The sequence below is a fragment of the Euleptes europaea genome, chromosome 1, assembly GCF_029931775.1.
Source record: "Euleptes europaea isolate rEulEur1 chromosome 1, rEulEur1.hap1, whole genome shotgun sequence".
Taxonomy (NCBI): Eukaryota; Metazoa; Chordata; class Lepidosauria; order Squamata; family Sphaerodactylidae; genus Euleptes; species Euleptes europaea.
This window is the reverse complement of record NC_079312.1, coordinates 178,277,066-178,301,579: the sequence shown is the minus strand read 5'-3', so window position 1 is coordinate 178,301,579 and position 24,514 is coordinate 178,277,066. Positions and strand designations below refer to the sequence as shown.

Here is a 24,514-nt window from a genome sequence, read left to right as displayed (position 1 = left end):
TTGGGTTTTTCTATGCCGACTTTCTCTACCACTCAAGGAAGAATCAAACCGGCTTACAGTCACCTTCCCTTCCCCTCCCCACAACAGACACCCTGTGAGGAAGGTGGGGCTGAGAGAGTTCGGAGGGAACTGTGACTAGCCCAAGGTCACCCAGCAGACTTTAAGTGGTGGAGCGAGGAATCAAACCTGGTTCTCCAGATTAGAGTCCACCGCTCTTAACCACTACACCACACTGGCTTTCGCCATGAACAAGTTCCTGCTAAGTAGAGCCACCATACTCTGGGCCCCTCGCTCATACAATGGCCAACCGCTTCTTCTGGAGGGTGAACAACAGGCACAGAGACCAAGGCCTTCCCCTCGGCTTGCTTCCTGGCACTGGGGATGCCTTTGAAAGCGGAGTACGTTTCTGCATTTAAGCCCAGCCTTCGTACAAAGAAGCACCCACATGCAAATACGAGACAGCTGCGGCGGGCGTCTTCCGGCTTACCAAGCGTGCCGACGTCGTCCCCGATGGCTTCCACGACAAAGTCAGCCGACTTGCCCACGACGCCTCCTTCCAGGCCGGGCCCCCAGGCCCGCACCTTCTGGCTGGGGCATTCCGTCCCCACTTTGACCTCAAACGGGCTAAGGGAAGAGGTTGGAGAGGCGTCACTCACCTGCCCAGATTTACCCCAGTGACAGAAAAGACAGAACCCTCAGTAGCTCCTCAACAGAGAACCCTCAGTGGCCCCTGCTTAGGATCTGAGATCTGGGCCATGCAGGTCAGGGCAAACTGCGTGTTGTCAAGTCGCAACCAAGTCATGGCGATCTCAGGACCATGGGGTTTGGAGGCAAGAGGTGGCTTGCCATTGCCTTCTTCTGCATAGCAACCCTGGCCTTCTTCTGCGTAGCCACCCTGGTCTTCCCCAATGGTCTCCCATCCAGGGCTGACCCTGGTTAGCTTCTGAAAGCTGATGAGATTGAGCTAGCCTAGGCATGTAGATCAAGGCAAGAGACTAGCAGAAGTGGTTTCCCATTGCCTGCCTATGCGCAACAACTCTGGACTTTCATGGTGGTCTCCCATCCAAGCACTAACCAAGGCTGACCCTGCTTAGCTTCCGAGATCTGACGAGATCAGGCTAGCCTGGACCATCCAGGCCAAGGCAAGAGATGAACAGAGGTGGTTTGCCCTTGCCTGCCTCTGCGTAGCAACCCTGGATTTTCGTGGTGGACTCTTATCCAAGTACTGACCAGAGCTGACTCTGCTTAGCTTCCAGGATCTGATGATATTGGGCTAGCCAGGGCCATCTGGGACCGGGCAAAACGCTACATTTATCATAACACAAACATGCCAGGAAGGAAGGATCCGAGGTATGCCCACCACATCCCTTGTGCACAATGAATTGTCCATGAACACATGAAGCTGCCTTATGCTGAATCAGACCCTTGGTTCATCAAAGTCAGTATTGTCTACTCAGACTGGCAGTGGCTCTCCAGGGTCTCAAGCAGAGGTCTTTCCCATCACCTACTTGCCTAGTCCCTTTAACTGGAGATGCCGGGGATTGAACCTGGGACCTTCGGCATACCAACCAGATGCTCTACCACTGAGCCACAGCCCCTCCAAATCAACTTTTTTTTCACTTTAAAAAGGAGCAGCACAGCCCCCTCCCCACAGCCAAGGCCTTACCTGCGAGGGATATGCTGCCCGCCCCAGGTGATGGTGACCGTGTAGTTGCCAGGTATGGTGGGGTAGTATTCGAAGCCATACACCCCGTCTCCCAAGTCTTTCTGCTTAATGCGTTCCTCCAGGCCTTCTGCAAGGAGAGGTTAAGAAGAGCCCTGCTGGATCAGACCAGTGGTCCATCTAGTCCAGCATCCCGTCTCACACAGTGGCCAACCAGATCCTCTGGAGGTCCAGCAACAGGGCACAGAGGCTGAGGACTTCAGAAGAACCTCAGAAGAGCCCTGCTGGATCACACCAGTGGTCCATCTAGTCCAGCATCCTGTCTCACACAGGGGCCAACCAGATCCTCTGGAGGTCCAGCAACAGGGCACAGAGGCCAAGGCCTTCCCCTGATGTTGCCTCCTTACACTGGTATTTCAGGGTTTACTGCCTCTGAACATGGAGGTTCCCTTCAGTCACCATGGCTAGTAGCCACTGACAGACCTCTCCGCCATGAACCTGTCCAATCCCCTTTCTTTATGCCTGTTGCCATCATGAGATCCTCTGGCAATGAATCCCCCCATTTTCATCGCTGACTGAGCGAAGAAGTATTTCCTTTTGTCTGTCCTGAATCTGCAGCCCACCCGTTTCATTGGATGGCCTCCAGCTGTTGTATTTTGGGAAAAGGGAGAAAAGATTGTGAAGGCCAAGGCCGGCTTCTAATCCCACAGATGAAGCAAAGCCAAAACACGCCGAACTCCCTGGTTCTCCTAAGCGCCAACTTCTCCAAATAATGATTTTCTTTTTTGCAAGGATATCAGGGCGAGGGTGGAAAAGTTATCGCGACCGGCCTGAAGGCCAGGAAAGCCGTCCCTGGGACAGAAAAAGCCATGCAGTCTACAAAACTTGCACATGGCTGTGGAGTGTTTGGATCAGACACGCATGCATGCTCGGGCTTTCCTCTGTGTCTCCAAGGTCACCTTGACCTGACCCCCAGGAGAGATGGGACCCCCAGGAGAGCTGGGATGTTTAGACGGCACATTTCGCCTTTGCCCTATTATCAGAAGCATGGCGCACGAAGCCATGGGAAACATGCCCAGGAGATGCTTTAAGCTTGGGTTCCCATTTCAATCATTTAGTCCTTCCCGTTACGAAGCAACATGCACACAAAGAAGAAGAGTTGGTTTTTATATGCCGACTTTCTCTACCTTTAAGGAGACTCAACCCGGCTTACAATTGTCTTCTCTTCCCCTCCCCAAAACAGACACCTTTTGAGATAGGTGGGGCTGAGAGAGTTCGGAGAGAACTGTGACTAGCCCAAGGTCACCCAACAGGCTGCAAGTGGAGGGAGTGGGGGTCGAACCCGGTTCTCCAGATTAGAGCCCACAGCTCTTAACCACTACACCACGCTGGCTCTACATCACGCTGGTTTAGCCCAGGAAGAATGCAAGGGAAGAGTTCGAATTCCCCCCTCCCCCCGCCCAGCACCGTTTTCCAAGCCAAGTCAGCTGCCCTACATGGACTCTTTCGATTAAAGGCCTCTGAAATGCTGACCATGCCTAAGTTTTATCCAGAAACACGTTTGCAGAGAACTGCTTGCTTGCATAGCCTTGGTTTCTCGCAGGGATTTTTTTCCCTTGCTAACTGCCCCAGGCACGCTCAAATCCAGTTCTGGGCTCGCTGCGGGAACTCATAGTGGAATCGCTGACTAACGGCATGGGGGAGGAAGACATGACTCATCAAGATTCCTCAGCGCCAACGGCAGCCATTAACTTTTGCTTTTACACACACAACAGGCTATTTTACTGCTGTATCCAAAGCCCCCCTGCAACCAAGCCAAAGGCATCCATAAAATGCAAAGATCTAATTCACGAATGCAAACCTCTGCATTTTATGTGCAAGTTCTGGAGACAACAATCTTGAAATATAATCCTTAGTCAATAAATTAAAATATTTTTATGCACCAACCTGTCTGAGCTTGTGGGCATTTCTGGGATTCTGATACAGGGTGAAGAAGAAGAGTTGGTTTTTATATGCTGACTTTCTCTACCACTTAAGGCAAAATCAAACCGGCTTATAACCACCTTCTCTTCCCCTCCCTACAACAGACACCCTGTGAGGTAGGTGGGGCTGAGAGAGTGTGACTAGCCCAAGGTCACTCAGTTGGCTTCATGTGGAGGAGTGGGGAATCCGACCCGGTTCACCAGATTAGCCCCTTGGCCGCTCATGTGGAGGAGTGGGGAATCGAACCCGGTTCTCCAGATCAGAATCCACTGCTCCAAACCATCGCCCTTAACCACTACACCTTGCTGGCTCAAAGCAACATTTGAAAGAGAAAAAAAAATCTGCACAGCAAATCAAATCTCCAGTATTCAATCAGCAGCCTTGCTGGGCAAAAACCTTACCTGGCCACACCACCTTCCTAAAAATATTTGGCGAGCCAGAAAAAGTATCAGTGGCCCCACGCTGGGGCCCCTTTGTAATACACTGAAACACGGTAAGCATCTTGTCAATATGGAGATTCTCTCCGTTTGGGTGCGGAGGTACAGTTTCCCTCCCATCTCCCACATGCCCTCATTCTGCATTTGTAACATGGCACCCTCCTCTATATGACAGCCCCTCAAGGACTTGAAGATGGGTTATCATATCCCCTCTCCGTCTTCTCCTCTTCAGGCTAAACATACCCAGCTCCTTCAACCGTTCCTCATAGGACTTGGTCTCTAGACCCCTCACCATCTTTGTTGCCCACCTATGGACACGTTCCAGCTTGTCTACATCCTTCTTAAACTGCGGTGCCCAAAACTGAACACAGTACTCTAGGTGAGGTCTAACCAGGGCAGAATAAAGCGATACCATCACTTCGCATGATCTGGACACTATATCTCTGTTGATACAGCCCAAGATTGCATTCGCCTAGTCCCAGAAAACAGTTTGGTGCGTGTTACAAACGGAAACACTTTCCTGTTTTTCCTCAAACTGGATCAAAAGCGGTTTAAGAAATCCCGAAGAAAACACAGCGGGAAAAGATGGAAACGCAGCCGCTCCGACAGGTCCCTTCTCTTAGCAGACTCCTCTTGGGAGATAACCTCTCAAGCAGCCAAATTTTGCCTCCGGTCTAGTGGCATTCGTAAACGGCTGATTGAAAACCTTTCCCCATAGAAGATCTTCCCTCCTCTTCTTCCCATCATCCCTCCCAGAACCATCAACTTTTATTAATTGACTTTATTATTTTAACCTGACTTTGATTTTTATTCAGAGCTGATATTGTTATTGAAATGAAACTTGATTGATTGATCTTTACACACAAGGAGCCCCGCGGATCACACCAGGCGCCCGACGACACGTCCCAAGCTCAAGCTAGCGGAGGGTTGACCTGGTAATCTGACCATCTGCAGGAGCGCCAGACGTTGTAACGTTCCTCCCCGAGAACCCAGGCATGCCTTCGGCTCCTCTGTTAAGTTGCAGATTCAAGGGAACGGATTGCAGACCAGACGCCCTCAAGATCTTATCTCCAAGCTGGGACGTCTCCAGTTCCTCATCGAAGGCTCTGGTTTCTAAAACCTGCCTTGGGCCTAGTTGCTCAACTCGCCTTTGAACTCTTGCAGCTGGACCCCGGAATGCAGCCACTGAATCCGGCGTCTCTCTGCAAGGAGGTTTGATCTGGCTGGGACAATTGGTTCTCTGCTTCCAGCAATCCGTCATTCTGCCTGCCTCTGAGAGCTCCCCCCTCTTACTGTTTACCACACTGCCTCTTTCCTTGACATAAGAAAATAAGGAAAGCCCTGCCGGATCAGACTAAGGTCCATCAAGTCCAGCAGTCTGTTCACACAGTGGCCAACCAGGTGCCTCTAGGAAGCCCACAAGCAAGACGACTGCAGCAGCAGCATCCTGCCTGCTTTCCACAGCACCTAATATAACAGGCATGCTCCTCGGATCCTGGAGAGAATAGGCATGCATCATGACCAGTATCCATTTTGACTAGTAGCCATGAATAGCCCCATCCTCCATAAGAACATAAGGAAAGGCCCTGCTGGATAAGACCAAGGCCCATCAAGTCCAGCAGTCGGTTCACACAGGGGCCTCTAAGAAGCCCGCAAGCAAGATGACTGCAGCATTACCCTTCTTGCGTTCCACAGCACCTAGTACAACATGCATGCTCCTCTGATCCTGGAGAATAGCTACGCATCATGACTAGTATCTATTTGGACTAGTAGCCATGGATAGCCCCATCCGCCATAAGAAGACAAGAGCCCTGCAGGATCAGACCAAGGCCCATAAAGTCCAGAAGTCTGTTCACACAGTGGCCAACCAGGGACCTCTAGGAAGCCCACAAGCAAGATGACTGCAGCAGCATTATCCTGCATGCGTTCCACAGCTCCTAATATGATAGGCAGGCTCCTCTGATCCTGTATAGGCATGCAGCATGACTAGTATCCATTCTAACTAATAGCCATGAATACCCCTCTCCTCCATGAACATGTCCACTCTCCTCTTCCAGCCTTCCAAGTTGGCAGCCATCACCACATCCTGGGGCAGGGAGTCCCACAACTGAACTGTGCAATGTGTGAAGAAATGCTTCCTTTTATCAGTTCTGAATCTCTCTCCCTCCAGCTGGGCATCTCCTGGCTTGCGTCAAATACCAAGACGGGGCCCCGTTTCTGTCATGGCAGGAAGTCGACCCCTCTCTCTTTACTCAGGAATGTAGTAACCCAGAGGCTAGAGACGGGCTTGATATGATTTAGAACCTTTTGCTGTATTTGAAACATAGTGCGCTGCCTATGCCAGGGGTCCCCCACATGGTACCTGTGGGTGCCATGGCACTCGCCAACCCCTTTTTGGGTGCCTGACGAGCGTTTTTAGAAAGTGGGTGGAGACAGGCACAGCTGTTGCCTAGCAGAGCTTCCAATTGACTGGGCGGATATTTTTAAAACATTGCTTTGGCAGCAGCGGCCACCACAGTGCAAAAATCTTCACTGGCTGAGTGAAGTTGAGCTGTGGCAACCATTTCGTGGCCGGTTCCACCTTTGGTGGCAGGCATTTTGTGGCGGCGCCCACAAACAGTGCCCGCAGGCTCCAAAGGGTTGGAGACCTACTCAGACTGGCAGCCACTCTACAGGGTCTCAGGCCTCAGGGTCTTTCACATCACCTCCTAACTGGTCCTTTTAACTGGAGACGCCAGGGATTGAACCTGGGACCTTCTGCACGCCAAGCAGATGCTCTACCACTGAGCTACAGCCCTTCCCCTCGATCCAACAAAGCCAGTATTGTCTAACTCAGACCAGCAGCGGCTCTCCAGGGTCTCAGGTAGAGAGGTCTTTCACATCACCTACTTGCCTGGTCCCTTTAACTGGAGATGACGGGGATTGAACCTGGGACCTTCTGCATGCCAAGCAGATGCTCTACCACTGACCCGGGGTATCAGGTCAAGGTCTTTCCGATCACCTCCTACCTGGTCCGTTTAAGTGGAGATGCCAGGGATTGAACCTGGGACCTTTTGCGTGAGAAGCAGAGGCTCTCCCACTGAGCTACAACCCCTTCCCCACCCCCCTCTCTCAAAAGTTAGCAAGGCAAACACGAGACTTACTTGGGCCTTTTATCGTGACCTTCAGTTCTCCACTGCCGGCGCCTTTCGTGTAGACCTTGAAATCCGCCGTCTCCTTCACCCGGACCCCCTTCGGCTGCAGGCCTCGGCCCACCGCCCGGCAGGCGCTGGGGTTGCATGCTGCGGCGGCAGAGAGAAAAGGGTGCTGAGCGGAATCGAAGTAGGCCCCACTGCATTATTGCAAGGGTCGTCAACGGGCAACAACATGCTATGGCAGTGGTTCCCAAAGTGGGCAGTACCACCCCCTGGGGGGCGGTGGGATTACTTAGGGGGGCACTGAGAGGCGAGAGGGCAGCTTGGGGGCTCTAGAGGTGGGCCCCTTCAACTGTATCAGAATTTTTCCCCCAGACTTTGAAGAGCTGGTACTGCTGGATCAAGTTCATCCGTTTGGTTGAATTCCAACTAAAAAGTTTTAATTTGATTTTGAACAGATGTGCAATTAGAATCATAGAATCAGAGAGTTGGAAGGGACCACTAGGGTCATCTAGTCCAACCCTCTGCACAATGTAGGAAATTCACAACTACCTCTTCCCCACACACCTCCAGTGACCCATACTCCATGCCCAGAAGAACGATCTGCCTAAGGTCATAGAATCAGCATTGCTGACAGATGGCCATCTAGCCTCTGCTTAAAAACCTCCAGGGAAGGAGAGCTCACCACCTCCTGAGGAAGCCTGTTCCACTGAGGAACCGCTCTAACTGATAGAAAGTTCTTCCTAATGGCTAGATGGAAACTCTTTTGATTTAATTTCAACCTGTTGGTTCTGGTCCGACCTTCTGGGGCAACAGAAAACAACTTGGCACCATTCTCTATGTGACAGCCCTTCAAGTACTTGAAGATGGTTATCATATCCCCTCTCAGTCTTCTCCTCTTCAGGCTCCTCTTGCATGAACCACCCAAGAAGATAACAACAATAAATTTCATAACAGTAACAATTAATTGTTACTGTTTTGAAATTTTATTGTTATTATCTTCTTGGGTGGTTCATGCAAGCCCCTATTTTGAATAATGCTTTTTATAGGATAAGGGGGCGCTGGGGTTGTGTTTGTGGAACCAAGGGGGCGGCGGCTCGGAAAGTTTGGGAACCACTGTGCCACGGCATCGAAAGGGAGGGCGGGATTTGAAAACCGTGAGAATTCCCCTCCATGGGGGGGGGGGGAGGAACAGACAGGCCCCCGTGCCCCAGATCTCCCGCCCTGCCCCAGCCATCAGAGAGAAGTACCATTGGCCCCGGGTCCAGGCGCTCAGCAGCTGAGACGGCAGCAGAGATCCGGGGAGATGTCTCTTCAGAGAGGACAAGAATAGAGCAGAGGAGAGCTGGCCGAGATAGAAGGCAGGCAGGCGGAGAGGAGAGGACAGAGGTTAGCACAGGAAAGAGCACCCACCCCCTTTCGGGCCACGAAGAAGAAACCCAAGCGGAGATGCCAAGGACGAGAAGCCCCGCTGCCACGCCCCGGCGCGGGATGGGCAACTTACCTTGGCCCACCGTGACCGAGTAAGGGCTGCGGGGGATGGGCATGCCCCCAAAGGTGATGTAGATGGTGTAGGTGCCCTCCAGGACGGGCTTGTAGGAGCAGCGGTACGTGCTGTTGCCCTTGTCTTCCAGCTGCTGCTCGACAGTCCCTTTCCGGCCGCTGGGATCCTGGATGATGACCTCGATTTCCCCGACTCCGGCACCTGGTGCGGGGAGAGCGATTAGAAGAAGAGGAGTTGGTTTTTACATGCCGACCTTCTCTCCCGCTTAAGGGAGACTCGAACCGGCTTACAATTCACCTTCCCTTCCCCTCCCCGCAACAGGCGCCCTGTGAGACAGGTGGGGCTGAGAGAGCTGTGACTAGCCCAAGGTCACCCCAGCTGGCTTCACGTGAAGGAGCGGGGAAACAAATCCAGTTCACTGGATCAGCCTCCACCGCTCACGGGTTCTCCAGATCAGAGTCCACCGCTCCAAGTACAATTTTAAAATTTTTAAAGAAAAAGACACTAGCATCACAGGCTGGGACAGGGGTGCCCAACGTGATCCCCGTGGGTGCCTGTTTTTAGACCTTTACAGGTGCCCTCCAAAAGTTTTTAGGAAGTGGGTGGGGCCAGGCCAGGCTTCTGCCCAGCAACGGCTACTGAAGATCTGATTATTGTAAGATGGACATCAGAATTATCCAAAACTACTATGGGCGAAAACGCATGGTTGCTTTATCCTCTTTTAATCCCTGTTTCAGCCTGGATCGAACACATGCATTTCGCCTAATGTGCGTTCGATCCTGGCTAAAACAGGGATTAAAGGAGGATAAAGTGACCATGCATTTTCGCCCTATGATTTCACCAGTGCAGTGTTGCATTACTATGCGCCGTATAGAAGATAATTCCATTCATATCACACTTCCCTGTATCTTCTCATGACTACCAATTCATCTGTCGTCTGGTAAAGATAAGGCTGTTGCGGTTGACTACTTAACAAACGCTTTGAAGAGACGCCAAAAGTTATAATCAAGTTACGCCTAAATGCTCATTTGCATTCACGCGCTCTTTTTGCATTGGAACTGGATAGAAGATAACTGTTTCCTAACTCTTGTTTATTGGTTCAACTAGTAGATGTTTTAATGAATGCTGTGACTTCAAGATTTTTAGATCGGACCGTACCAAACTATTTTTCTTCCCTGTGTTCGTATCTCTTAATCCTTTGTTTATATATATATTCAATAAAATGTATTTTTTAAAAAAGATCTGAATGGCTGTGCAGATATTTTAAAAAGTCGCGCTGGCAGCAGCTGCCACCACAGCACAAGAATCCTCACTGCACGACTGGGGTAAAACGGTGCCAAATGTTTAGCGGCTGGCTCCATCTCCCGAGGCAGCCATCTTGTAGCCAGCCCCACCATGCAGGGGCAGCGTTCCAAAGGTGCCCCGTAGGCTCAAAAAGATCGGGGGCTCCTGGCCTTGCGTAGCCTTCAAAATTCACCTACAGCAGGGGCCCTCGACTTTTTTTTGGCCTGCGGGCATGTTTGCAGTGTGGAGAAAGGAAGAAAGGGGGGCGAGCACTGACCCCAAAACGGCTGCCACAGGGGTACCCCCCCTCCTCACACCTTCTTGCACCCACGGGCAGCAGGCTGGGCACCATGCAAGGGAACCCTGAGCTATAGCACGCTTTTGACGAGGAAAAAATGCCTCGATGGTTTTTAAGTCTGGGTTGTTGTTTTTTGCCACCTTTGCAATTAAAGAGCTACGCTGCATTTACATCCAGAGTGAGAGATCCATTAAAAAACAGAAGAAAGCACATTTGCACAGCCGTGCAACTCAACATTACTATTAATTGATAAGCGGATAAGTATGCCACACAAATAATCTACCAAACTAGTTTGTTAAACACCTAGGCCATTTTTGCACGGGAGGTTTTGCCTTGGATCTAGATGCACATTTCTCTGTTCTCTAGATGCACATTTCCCCCATCCACATTCTTAAAAATAAGCTAACATGTAGAGGTCTGAGAATTCGGATGGGGAAAACATGCACCTAGAGAACGGCAAATCTAAGGCAAAACCTTCCATGCATAAATGGCCCTAGTCATCCGAGATACTTTCTTGAGAATGCCCTCAAAATTTCCACTTGCAATTTCTTCTTTTAGGCAGCCGAGAACGCCACTATGCGCCGCCCCGCCCCCCATTCCTCAGCTCTGAAAACTTGCTTTCCAGCTGTCTTCTGGCTCATAGTCAAAGTCACAACTTTTTAATTGGAGGAATCCTCCGGGAAGCCCGTTATGCTCTATTTAGCGCAAGGCAGGTTTCGGCCGGGATTAAGACGGTGGGGGAGCGATTCAGACAGCAGCTAGTTCCCCAGGAAAACTAGCTTGTCTTCACCCCCTTAGCCCACAGAGATGGCTTAAGATATTCAACGATACTGAAAGCTCAAGACAATAAATCAATTGTCTTGCTAAGCACTACGGGAGAAGGAAACAGCCTCTAGCCTGAAGGGAAAAGAGCTGTTGGGCGCCAGGTAAGAAAAACCAGTTCCTATGGAGACTGGCATTCTCGGACCAACTGGACGGCCGATTCCGATCTGAGCAACTGTTGTGTACTTTGCTTCATTGTCGGCGTTTCACAGCCTGCCAAATTCAATAAGCCTTGAGGACTCCTGACAAGTTATGCGCTCGACAAGCTATGCGCTGGAAAAAAGTTCCACCCGCGTGGCTCGGAAACAAACACACAAATGTTTTATCTCTGACATTTCAGTCGTCTCGTTCCCCCTTCGCACACCCAGAAAGCAGTATGCTGGAAGGAAAAAGCACGGAGATTAGCCACAGATAAGCCGGGAGTTAAGAAGGGATTCTTCTAACCACACCCTGATTAAAAAGCCAGCGGCACAGAGCAATTAAAGGTACTGCTGCGAAATCAGGAAGCCCCGGGTTCAAATTTCAACTCTGCCTTCTAGTCAAAGACACTCTCCTCTTCTGAGGTTTACAGTAAAGATTGGAGAATGCAAGTGAAACTATTGTCGAACTATTGTTCATCAGTTCATGTAGGTTATCTGGGCTGTGTGACCGTGGTCTTGGTATTTTCTTTCCTGAAGATGCCTGCCACAACTGCTGGCGAAACTTCAGGAAAGAAAATACCAAGACCACGGTCACACAGCCCGGATAACCTACAAGAACTGGCAAGTGAAACTCTTTGGGACATTATACAGCTAGAAGAAGAAGAAGAGTTGGTTTGTACATGTCGACTTTCTCTACCACTCAAGAATCAAACTGGCTTACAATCACCTTCCCCTCCCCACGACAGACACCCTATGAGGTAGGTGGGGCTGAGAGAGTGTGACTAGACCAAGGTCATCCCGCTGGATCATGTGTAGGAGCAGGGAAACCAAACCTGGTTCTCCAGATCAGAGTCCACTGCTCCAAACCACCGCTCTTAACCACTACACCACGCTGGCTCTCCTACACCACACTGACTACTCATATATGTTGGTTTTCCATTCGTGTTCCAGCCCAAGGTCTGAACACCTCTGGACGCAGTTTCAATCTAGTGTATAAAAAACCAGGACAGCTGGAAACATTTTGGGTCAAGGATATCAGATCTCCACTAGATTCAACTACGTCCACCCGGAACACTGAGAGACGTCCTTCAGAAGGAGAAAAAAAATTACTGGGAGAGTCCTTCGAAAGAAAGAAAAAAATCACTCTCTCAAGTCCTAACTTTTCTAGAGATTAACCCAAGCTTTTCCAAACTCCAGCCAATGCTTGGAACATGAAAAAAGAGAGCACCTCTGTGCTAATACCGTTAGGTTTGGAAACTGGCACGGGAAAAATCAGTACAATGATACAAAATATGTATTGTGTTTCAAAACATATCAAGGACTACAAAAAGTGACAATGAACAATATATATACAAAATATACAAAACGTGTTTGATGCACGCCAGTATTACAGGATTTATGGTAGACTATTAGGAACGCGGCGTGAGTGATCCTTTATCTGCAGCTGTTGGCTTTAAACAAGCTTAGCTGCTGCCTACACTTTGGAATATCCTACGGGAACTGGTGAATTGACTTCATGATATATAGAATTTAATTAAGCTTGGATACTTGTAAGTATAATATATATGAATTAATTTTAATTAAGTGAAGCTCAGAAATTTCATGATGGAATGTATTATATTTAATGTAGGAATGGAAATGGGGCTGAAGAAATATTCTTGAAACGGCTGTCCCCAACCCATGATGCTTAATGAAGACTTTGTGATCATTTATACATGTACCTGATGATAGATAGAGAGAGAGAGAGAGAGAGAGAGAGAGAGAGAGAGAGAGAGAGAGAGAGAGAGAAGATTGTACTATTTATAGACTGCATCAAACACGTTTTGTATATTTTGTATATATATTGTTCATTGTCACTTTTTGTAGTCCATTGTACTCGTTGATATGTTTTGAAACACAATACATATTTTGTATCAATGCTTGGAACATGGCAGGAGACAGCAAAACGTTGACAGCACGATGTCATTGCCGGGGCCACGCTGGAAGCGACATCATGTCAGTCTAGGATGCATCAGAAGCTCTATGGTTTAACAATCCTAGAGCTAGATGATGTCAATTTTGTAAATATATGTATGTGTATATATATATATGTGTATGTATATATATATTTAAAATAGTTGAATTTTGAGGGTTTTTTCGCTTTCTTGTTCTTTTTAAGGTCCGTGAACACAACAAGAATAAATCTGACTCTGTTCTTTTTCCCCGTTTTTGAAATAAATAAATTTTTAAACCATGGCTGGTTTTGCCTTATTCTCTCCCCCCCCCCCACGACCTATCAAGTGGCAGAGAGGTTGGGGGGCCGCCGGCAGGAGGTCTCCCACTCACCCTTGTGCTGGAACGTCACCCTCCCACCCTCAGGACACCCCCAAGCACTGACCAGCGGTGAAGATCTCGAAGTAGGTGGTCTTGTTTGCGATGTTGCCCGTGGGCTCCAGGCCGGGGCCTTGGGCGGTGACCTTGCTGGCATCCCCATGGGACTTGTCCACGTTCACCTCAAAGGGACTCTTGGCAATATGCTGCCCAGCGAACAGGACCGTCACCTGAAGCAGGAGAGAGAGAACGGGACCGTGGTTGGCGCCACTGATTCAAAACAGATAAAAGGAAGTATTTCTTCACACAATGCAGAGTTAAATGGTGGAACTCCCTGCCCCAGGAGGTGGTGATGGCTGCCAACTTGGAAGGCTTTGAGAGGAGAGTGGACATGTTCATGGAGGAGAGGGCTATCCATGGCTACTAGTCAAAATGAATACTAGTCATGATGTATACCTATTCTCTCCAGGATCAGAGGAGCAAGCCCATGATATTAGGTGCTGTGGAACGCAGGCAGGACAATGCTGCTGCAGTTGCCTTGTTTATGGGCTTCCTAGAGGCACCTGGTTGGCCGCTGTGTGAACAGACTGCTGGACTTGATGGGCCTTGGTCTGATCCAGCAGGGCCTTGGTCTTATGTTCTTATGGAGGATGGGGCTATTACTAGTCAAAATGAATACTAGTCATGAGGCATACCTATTCTCTACAACTTCAGAGGAGCATGCCTATTATATGGGGTGCTGTGGAACACAGGCAAGATAATGCTGCTGCAGTCGTCTTGCTTGTGGGGCTTCCTAGAGGCACCTGGTTGGCCACTGTGGGAACAGGCTGCTGGACTTGAAGGGCCTTGGTCTGATCCAGCAGGGCCGTTCTTATGTGTCAAGGCAAGGCCCAGTTCTAGAACCCTCTTCCACCCATCTGCCTTACCTTGTGGACCCCAGTCACCTTTGGCACGTACCACACGGAGAACGTCCGATTCTTGTCATTGTTGGCAATAACCTTTGCCTAAAAAAGAAAGGGAAAACTAAGGCATCGGCCTTTCCGTTCTCTCTCTCACTCACAATCTCTAGCCGGCCACCCTGCTCTCCTGGGTGCTTTCCAAACACAATACCTCTTCTCGATGTCCAGCGGGATCCTCCACATAGACCAGGACCTCTCCCTGGCCGGCACTGATGGTTTCCACTGTGAACTCGGCCTTCTTCTTCACCATGTTTCCTGTGGGTTCAATTCCTGAAAGACACCATGGAGACAGCAGTCACCGCACGGCTCTCCGCGCCACCCACACCTGAAAAGTGGGCTGGGTGGTCAAAAGTCAAGCCATGCCCACAGCTGGAGAGGTCACCTCAGGCCCAACACACTCGACCCCACATCTGCAGCGTGGGAACAATAGTAGGCCTGCTTTCCCCAATGAAAGAGCAAAATAATCTGAACGGCAGCTCTACAGTTAAAACAGACTCCAGCCACACCAAAATAACCAGTTCATTGGGATCTACAATAGGCCCCGCATGGCCAGAACTGGTCACCAGCATAGAAGGCGGCACAAGAAGGTCAGAGTAACCAAGTGGTATTTCAGCATTTCATAAACACTTAAGAAAAACTCTTCATTCGTGCTCTCCCTTATAAAGAGTTGGTTTTTATAAAAGGTAAGGTAAAGGTCCCCTGTGCAAGCACCGGGTCATTCCTGACCCATGGGTGACGTCACATCCTGACATTTCCAAGGCAGACTTTGTTTGCGGGGTGGTTTGCCAGTGCCTTCCCCAGTCATCTTCCCTTTACCCCCAGCAAGCTGGGTACTCATTTCACCGACCTCGGAAGGATGGAAGGCTGAGTCGACCTTGAGCCGGCTGCCTGGTTTTTATACCCCGCTTTTTCTCTACTTTTAAGGAGTCTCAAAGCGGCTTACAATCACCTTCTCTTCTCCTCCCCACAACAGACACCTTGTGCAGGAGGTTGGGCTGAAAGAGCTCGGAGAGAACTGTGACCAGCCCAAGGTCACCCAGCAGGCTTCATGTGAAGGAGTGGGGAATCGAACCCGGTTCTCCAGGTTAGAGCCCACCACTCCTGTGGAGGAGTGGGGAATCGAACCCGGTTCTCAAGATTAGAATCTGCTGCTTATATGGAGGAGTGGGGAATCAACCTGGTTCCCCAGATTAGAGTCTGCCACTCTTAACCACACCACTCCAGCTCTCCACCACAAAATAGACCCCACCCGCTTCCCACTGCAGCGGGCCTCACGAGCCCCCCCCCCAAAAAAAACACACATCAGGTGCCTCAAATTGCTGGCATCTAGGGCTGGACTCACCTGGTCCATACGCTCTGGCTTTCTTGGGGTTCAGCTTGGGCCTGAGTGGGGCTCCAGGCTTTAGCTTGGCTTTGGGGAACTGGGAGAGGTAGGTCATGACCGAGTGCTCATCTACATTGGGATCCACGATCTCTTCAGGAGTGATCACCTAAGATGCACACAGATTCCAGCAGAAGAGAAAGGGGTGAATGGGGTTATGGATACGCCAGAACATAGCAAGCCAATACAGAACAGTTTCAGAAGGTAACCATGTTCATCTGAAGTACACATAAACACACATGAAGCTGCCTTCTACTGAATCAGACCCTTGGTTCATCAAAGTCAGTATTGTCTACTCAGACCGGCAGCAGCTCTCCAGGGTCTCAGGCTGAGGTCCTTCACATCACCTACTTGCCTGGTCCCTTTAACCAGAGATTGAACCTGGGACCTTCTGCATGCCAAGCAGATGCTCTACAAACTGAGCTACAGATTCAAGTCCAGTAGCACCTCAGAGGGCAACAAGATTTTAGGGGGGAGTAAGAGCTTTCGAGAGTCAAAACTCCCTTTGTGAGGCATCTGACTCTTGAGAACTCATGCCCTGAAAATCTTGCTGGTCTCTAAGGTACTCCTGGATTTGAATCCAGCTGTTCTACTGCAAACCACCATGACTACCCACCTTAAACTCCTTGCATCCAACTAGATTTGAGTCCAGAAGCCCTTTAGGTGACCAACAAGGTTTTCGGGGTATGAGCTTTAGAGGGTCAAAGCTCCCTTTGTCCAATACCCCGAAAATCTTGCTGGCCTCTAACTTGCTACTGGACTCAAACCCAAATATAGAATAAATGCAGGATCATTTCTCTCCAATTTTTTTTTTAATGATTCTACTCTCCAACGCTACACTGATAGGCTTTAATATGTCTAGGTCAAACATTGTCTCTAAAATGCTACTGGACTCAAATCTAAATATGTAACAAATGCAAGATAATGTAATAAATACAGGATAATGACTACAGGAGAATTACGCAACTTTAAGGTTGACAATGAAGAAATTGAAATTGTTCAAGACTTCATATTCCTTGGCTCCACCATCAACCAAAAGGGAGACTGCAGCCAAGAAATCAGAAGGAGATTGAGACTGGGAAGGGCAGCCATGAAGGAGCTAGAAAAGATTTTGAAGTGTAAGGATGTATCACTGGCCACCAGGATCAGGTTAATTCATGCCATCAAATTCCCTATTACTATGTATGGGTGCGGAAGCTGGACACTGAAGAAAGCTGATAGGAAGAAAGTAAATCCCTTTGAAATGTGGTGTTGAAGGAGAGTGTAATGGATTCTGTGGACTGCCCCCCAAAAAACAAAAACAAATCACTGGGTTATATAGATCAAATCAAAGCTGAACTGACCCTAGAAGCTAAAATGACTACACTGAGGCTGTTGTATTTTGGTCACTGGAAAAGGAGTCACTGGAAAAGACAATCATGCTAGGAAAAGTTGAAGGCAGCAGGAAAAGAGGAAGACCCAACAAGAGATGGATTGATTCAAATTAAGGAAGCCACTGCCCTCAATTTGCAAAATCTGAGCAAGGCTGTCAAAGACATGACATTTTGGAGGACTTTGATTCATAGGGTCGCCATGAGTTGGAAGTGACTTGATGGCACTTCACACACACAATGTCCGCCTAATTATTTTGATTCTACTCTCCAAAGCTACACTGATAGGCTCAAATATGTCTGGGCCAATCATTTTGTGGCTATCCGAAGGGGAAAAAAGGATTATTAGCAGCCAAGGGCAAAAATTTCAGCACCATTTTATGACTGGCAAAAGGTCAATCTGTCTTACAAACGCACTCCATTTGCAGCATTTGGACATGTTTATGGATTTAGCTCCTTAGGACCACACTTGGCACGGTTTTGGAGCAAAGCCTCTTTCTGACCATCAGCCACTTACCTGTGGGATGCCCAGCCAGTCATCAGCCTGCTGCATAGCCTCCCGGGCATTATTGACAGGTTTGCTGGCGTCCCACGAATCCCAGTCAGGACACAGCCCTGTTCGGAGAGGAAGTTTCCCCATCAGTCACAGGTAATAAACACCTTTCCCCTTTCCCCCAGGTGGTTCGAGAGAAGCAGATGCATATCCACTCCTCCTGTGAGAATGAACTGCCAATCTCCAATTCACCCAGCAGAACAGGCAGCTCCAAGACGATTCCGCCTAGAGGTGAGATATAAGGGATCTCTATTCCGACTTGTATCTGACAAAGGGAGCTTTCGATTCTCCAAAGCTCAAACTATGGAAATCTCACTGGTTTCTAAGGTGCTACTGGACTCGAATCTAGCTGCCTAGAAGTGGTAATCTTAATAGGAGACACATAACAGCCGTGGTTTGTGTCATTAGGAGTGGGAGAGATCTAGCCCTACAGAACAAGTTTCCTAGCAAAGCTTAGAGCAGGGAACAGGTTCTGGGTAAGGACACTGCGTGATTTTGGTGCTGTTCAGTGATAAAAGCATGTGCGGAGAACCTGGGCCCCAAGAGAGCCAGCAGAAGCGGGCCATCATCTTAAGACCATCAGAAGAGCCCTGCTGGATCAGACCAGACTAGATGGCCCCTCACTGAAGAAGAGTTGGTTTTTTATATGCCGACTTTCTCTACCTTAAGGGAGACTCAAACCGGCTCACAATCACCTTCCCCTCCCCACAACAAACACCCTGTGAGATAGGTGGGGCTGAGAGAGCTGTGACTAGCCCAAGGTCACCCAGCTGGCTTCATGTGTGGAAACAAATCCAGTTCACCAGATTAGCCTCCGCCGCTCATGTGGAGTGGGGACTCAAACCCGGTTCTCTGGATCAGAGTCCACCGCTCCAAACCACCAGACCACCACTGGCCTTTCTCCCCTCCATCTTTCTCTTCTCTCCTTCCTCCAGCTGCTTCTGTGCATCTTTGATTCGCCCCCGTGCCTCCTTCTCAGTTTCTTTTCAACATCAGCTGCGCTTCATTGCCTGCTTTTAAACCCACAACTTGCAGGGCCTTTGAGCAGGGGAAAATAAGTCACTTTTTAAATTGGCTTCATTTCTATCCCCCCCCTTCCTCCCCCAACAGGGACCCAAAGTGGCTCATGTCATTCTCCTCTCCTCTGCCTTATTCTCACAACAATCCTGCGAGGTAGGCTACACCGAAGGCGAATGCCCGGCCAAGGTCACCCAGCAAGCTTCTGCAGCAGCGGAGATTCGAACCTGGCTCTGCCAGATCCTCGTCCGACCACTCTAACCTCTACACCACGCTCCCGTGCCCCCTCCTTCCCCTTTTGTAGCCCACTCAACTGTCCAATGTTATCACACCAAGCTGCTCTAAGCAGCGTGGTGTAGTGGTCAGAGTGGTCGGACTAGGATCTGGGGGATCCAAAGTGGCTTACATCCTCCTCCTCTCCTCTGCCTTATCCTCACAACAACCCTGTGAGGTAGGCTACACCAAGAGTGAATGACTGGCCAAGGTCACCCAACAAGCTTTGGCGGCAGTGGGGATTTGAAACCGACTCTCCCAGATCCTCATCCCACCACTCTAACCTCTACACCACGCTCTCCGTGCCCCCTCCTTCCCCTTTCTTAGCCTACTCAGCTTCCAAAGTTATTGCACCGAGCTGCTCTAAGCACTGCCTTCCCCCTGGCTGCCCCCTTGAGATAACCCCCCGCCCACTGTCGCCCATGGGTGCTGGGGCTTTCTGTACCTGGGGCGCAGCTGTCCACGAGAGCGCCGAGCGCCCGGCCGCTCTGCCAGTCCCTGCTGAAGTTGGTGATAGGCAGCTGGGGCAGCTTGTTTTGGATCCAGCCAAGCAGGCGTTGCTTGGGGGTCTGCTTCTTGGTCTCCTCGTCGTCTTCCTCGTCCCACATGGGCATGGAGATGGAGTAGTGCAGGATCAGCGTCCAGATCAGGCCCAGGATCAGCTTCAGGTTGCCGTCCACAATCGCTTTGCTGTCTGGAGGGGAGACAGGAGCAGGGGGTCAGAACTGCAGGGAGAGCGCAGCCGTAAGGACATAAGGAAAGCCCTGCTTCTAAGCTCACATGGAGATAAACGCTACAGTCCAACCTCACGCGGAGGTAAAGAAGACAGAGAAATCCAACAAGACGTGAAGAATCCTGGTGGTCAGGTAAGTGTGGACGCTGAACAATGATCCAAGTGGATCATAAAAGGTCCAAAAGAGACCAAAGAAGGAGACGGTCGTTCCGGATACAAATTAGGAGTCCATTTCTGCCAAAGGTTTCATCAGACATTCGATCTCAGAAGAGTCTGTGCCTAGTATTCAATTCTTTCATAGGACATTTAAGCCTCTTGCCATATTAGATTCAAATCATCACGTCTCTTTCTTACTTACCGCCTCCTGAGGTTGGACTGCAATGTTTATCTTCACCTGTGCTTAGACACTATATAGATTGTTATACATTGTAGTATTTCTTGTATGTTTCTTGTCTATTTCATTACGGATTGTACCATTCTTTAGCTTCTGCAGATCGGGCTTGCCTGGGACATCCAGGTCAGGGCAAGAGACAAACAGAGGTGGTTTGCCATTGCCGGCCTCCGCATAGCGACCCTGGACTTCCTTGGGGGGCTCCCATCGAAGGACTAACCTGGGCTGATCCTTAGTGCCTGAGAACGGACTAAGCTAGAAGTTATTACAAATTAAATTGTGTTACTATTTAACACGATTCGACGATGCGTATTCGAGTTATGCTTATTCTGCATGGCCCCTCCACAACATCTTTAAAGCTTGTTCTCCTGACAAGATCCCTGGTTACAGGCCTGGACTATAAACACCATCAGAATTGTTTACGACAGACGGAGCCCCGGGTGCCAACACAACTGGGACCACAGATCTTCTGCCACCGCTGGATTTAATTAGATCGCTCTCCTCCCTTCCCCAAGGGTGGGTTCGAGTCGACCCTCCAGGGTTATCATTATATAAAGACTGTCAGGATTGCATGGATACCTTAAGAACTTTGCAAGGAAGGGAGCTTTATATTGTTCCTGAAATTATCCAGGCCGCAACCTTAGGGTCCAACCGCCGGCAATAATAAAAAGAAGCTGTGCGCCTCCCCATAAGGATCGTGGCCATGGCAGTGGGAATAGTCAAATTCAGCTCCTTCGATGCAATCAATAGCTCAAGCTATGGGGCACCAGGCTGGCAAATTTGGTGGAAACTATCAGAATTTGTTTCCAGACTTTGAAGAGCTGGTACCACTGGATCAAGTTCATCAGTCTTGTTGAATGAATTTCAACTAAAAAGTTTTAATTTGATTTTGAATAGATGTGCAATTAATCGTTACGGTTTTGAAATTTTATTGTTATTATCTTCTTTAGTGATTCATGCAAACCCCTACTTTTAATAATGCTTTTTATAGGATAGGGGGCACTGGGGTTGAGTTTGCGGAACCAAGGGGGCAGTGGCCCGAAATGTTTGGGAACCACTGATCTAATGAAGTTCCACAGATTGGGGAAGGACTACGGATCCATGGCGGATCCTCTTCTTGGCATGCAGAAGGTACCAGGTTCAGTCCCCGGCATCTCCAGTTAAACAAGATCAATTAGTAGGTGATGTTGAAAGACCTCAACAAGCCGCTGCAAGTCTGAGTAGGCAATATTGACCCCGACGGACCGATGGTCTGATTCAGCAGAAGGCTGCTTCATGTGTTCATAAGTGTGGAGAAACCCTAGAGGACACCTTCCTTTGCTAGCACTCATGATTACAGGAGAGAAGGCCTGGAGAAGCCTACAGACTCCATGCCAGACTGAGTCAAGCACCTGGAGATGTGTTTGGAAGTCTACCTAGAGAAGCCTACAGGCTCTATGCCAGGCCAAGTCAAGCACCTGGACATGTGCTTGGAAGCCTACCTAGAGAAGCCCACAGGCTCCATGCCAGGTAGAGTCAAGCACCTGGACATGTGTTTGGAAGCCGATACTCATGGCAAACGCCGGTGCGCCGGCATAATGTGCTTTGTAGCATACCCACCGCTATAAAAACCACAGGAGTGGTGCAAAACAACTCTGGACAAGAAAGCCTTTGAACACATGAAGCTGCCCTGTAGTGAATCAGACCACCAGTCCACCAAGGTCGAGATTGTCTGTTCAGACAGGCAGCGGCTCTCCAGGGTTTCAGGCAGAGGTCTTTCCCATCAACTATAGCCTGATCCCTTTAACTGGAGATGCCGGGGATTGAACATGGGACCTTCTGCGTGCCAAGCAGAGCCCCTCCTCAAGGGAGGGTTAGTAGTCCAAAATGCATAATGCAGAAGGGGGGGGACCACAAAAATTGGAAAGTTAAAGATACTTGGATCTGCCCCAAAAATACCAGCTAGAAGAAAACACATATTTAACCTAGGTGTGTAGTCATTGTCTGCTAGAGATGAGAAGGCCAGGGAAAACCCCTATTGGAATTTTAGGGGGGGAACTTGCTCCTACCTCTGAAAAAAACTGGAAATTTTAGAGAAGTGCTAGAAAAAAACCCTGATAAAGGTTTTCTTCCTGAATGAGTAAATGCTGCGAACAACAATGTAAAACTCACTCACACAATGACTGGTATAGAGACTGCGTGTAAAGCAAGGTGTGTGTGTGTGTGTGTTAAGTGCCGTCAAGTCGCTTCCGACTCATGGCACCCAATGAATCAAAGTCCTCCAAAATGTCCTATCTTTGGCAGCCTTGCTCAGGTCTTGCAAATGGAGGGCTGTGGCTTCCTTTATTGAGTCAGTCCATCTCTTGTTGGGTCTTCCGCTTTTCCTGCTGCCCTCAACTTTTCCTAGCTTAACTGTCTTTTCCAGAGATTCTTGTCTTCTCATAATGTGACCAAAGTACGACAGCCCCAGTTTAGTCATTTTAGCTTCTAGGGTCAGTTCAGGCTTGATTTGATCTATAACCCACTGATTTGTTTTTTGGGCAGCCCACAGTATCCGTAACACTCTCCTCCACATTTCAAAGGGATTTACTTTCTTCCTATCAGCTTTCTTCAATGTCCAGCTTTCACACCCATACAAATAGGGAATAGGATGGCATGAATTAACTTGATCTTGGTGGCCAGTGACACATCTTTACACTCAAGAATCTTTTCTAGCTCCTTCATGGCTGCCCTTCCCAGTCTCAACCTCCTTCTGATTTCTTGGCTGCAGTCTCCCTTTTGGTTGATGATGGAGCCAAGGAATAGAAAGTCTTGAACAATTTCAATTTCCTCATTGACAACCATAAAGTTGTGTAATTCTCCCACCCTAGGTGGTGGCAGCTGCCAAAGCAACATTTTTTTTAAAAAAAAAAACACCCTGCACAGCCAATCAAATCTCCAATAGCCCCACCTGGTCCCTCCCACTTTCTACCAACACTTGGAGGGCACTGGGAAAGGTGTGGGCAGGTACCACATGGAGGACCCCTGTGTAAAAACACAGAACTCTCAAATCCGAGATGCATTTTTGCACCAAAGAGGGGGTGGGAATCTTCTTCAGAAGAGCAGGTAGGACCATCTTTGCTAGTGGGCTTCTGCTTTGGCTTCCCCTGGTTCTTTGCACTCATTTGGGGGGATAATAAGTGCCAACGTCCCAAATCTGCCAGCTTCTTGACCTCCTACCATATCAACCTTCTCCACAACAGACTGTGACGCAGGCCAGGAAACAAGCAGCTTATCGCTCTGCGTGGCCGGCCAGTGATGCTCGTGTTTGAGCACGCTTTATTTTTAAATGTGGCTGACTCTGTCCAAGACTAACACACAGTGATGACACGCTATCGAACAACTCGGCGTTTTCTGCCTTGCAAAGTTCAACTTGATACCCGTATATGTTGTGAGTCACATCGTGACTCGCCAAGTTTTCCTTCCCTGCAAGATTTTTTTAAAATTTCAACATTTATTCCCTCCCCCACCTTTCAAATGGCAAACATTAAGATAAAAGTACTAAGGCAGCATAGGGTGAAGAAGTCCGTAGCTCCCTCTTCAGTATTGGGTACCTTTGACTGTACAGAAACTACGGCATTTATAAGTTTTATAAGCAGATGATGAGAGGGAGGGCATCTTGGCCATCCTTTGGGCATGGAGTAGGGTCACTGGGGATGTGGGGGGGAGGTAGTTGTGAGTTTTATGCATTGTGCAGGGGGTTGGACTAGATGACCCTGGTGGTCCCTTTCAACTCTATGATTCTATAAATAGGAAAAACAGTGCAGTCTTACATACTAAGTTATGAGTTCTGCATTTAATGTTAAAAATCACAGCGTAGGCTAAGAAAGTAAATATTACATATTTCTCTTCCCCAATTATTTCTCCCAAGGAATCTTCTCCCCAGCTCAAACAAGTTTTTAATATCACTATTGCCTGCTCACCTGGAAGCCACTGCTACTCACCACAGGTGAGCAGACAAGACTCACTTCTCTCCGCCCTTCCAGCATTAGCGGGCAGGCTAGTCAACAGTGTGAGCTCATCGCTTTTGGAGATCTGCAAGGCCCTCTTAATCTCAGGAAGCAAGTAGCCACTTGAATCACAGCCCTTCTAGATCTGCCAGCTCAGTAGTGAGTAGCCAAAGGATGGGCAGCCAACCCCCCACCCCCGGAAAGGAAAAGACCCAGCGGTAAACCACAAGGAGAGAGGAGAGATTTCATAGTCATTCCACACCTTAGGTGAAAAAGAGAAGCTTGCACCCAAAA

General features: G+C 49.1%; 1 protein-coding gene and 1 non-coding gene across 2 annotated transcripts in view; both read right to left on the bottom strand.

The window, feature by feature from the left end:
• Window positions 1–24,514, bottom strand: part of FLNA (filamin A) — an 89,239-nt gene that overhangs the window by 54,559 nt on the left and 10,166 nt on the right. The window contains exons 2-11 of the mRNA XM_056855973.1: window positions 19,574–19,822; window positions 17,803–17,900; window positions 15,877–16,024; window positions 14,686–14,804; window positions 14,502–14,579; window positions 13,643–13,805; window positions 8,722–8,922; window positions 7,227–7,364; window positions 1,667–1,793; window positions 488–624 (exon numbers count right to left, since the gene is read on the bottom strand). Of these exons, the coding sequence (XP_056711951.1) occupies window positions 488–624; window positions 1,667–1,793; window positions 7,227–7,364; window positions 8,722–8,922; window positions 13,643–13,805; window positions 14,502–14,579; window positions 14,686–14,804; window positions 15,877–16,024; window positions 17,803–17,900; window positions 19,574–19,822 (1,458 nt within the window). The remainder of the gene's footprint in view (window positions 1–487; window positions 625–1,666; window positions 1,794–7,226; window positions 7,365–8,721; window positions 8,923–13,642; window positions 13,806–14,501; window positions 14,580–14,685; window positions 14,805–15,876; window positions 16,025–17,802; window positions 17,901–19,573; window positions 19,823–24,514) is intronic.
• TRNAE-CUC (transfer RNA glutamic acid (anticodon CUC)) lies at window positions 7,106–7,177 on the bottom strand. The gene has a single exon. It is a non-coding gene; the product is annotated as a tRNA-Glu (tRNA).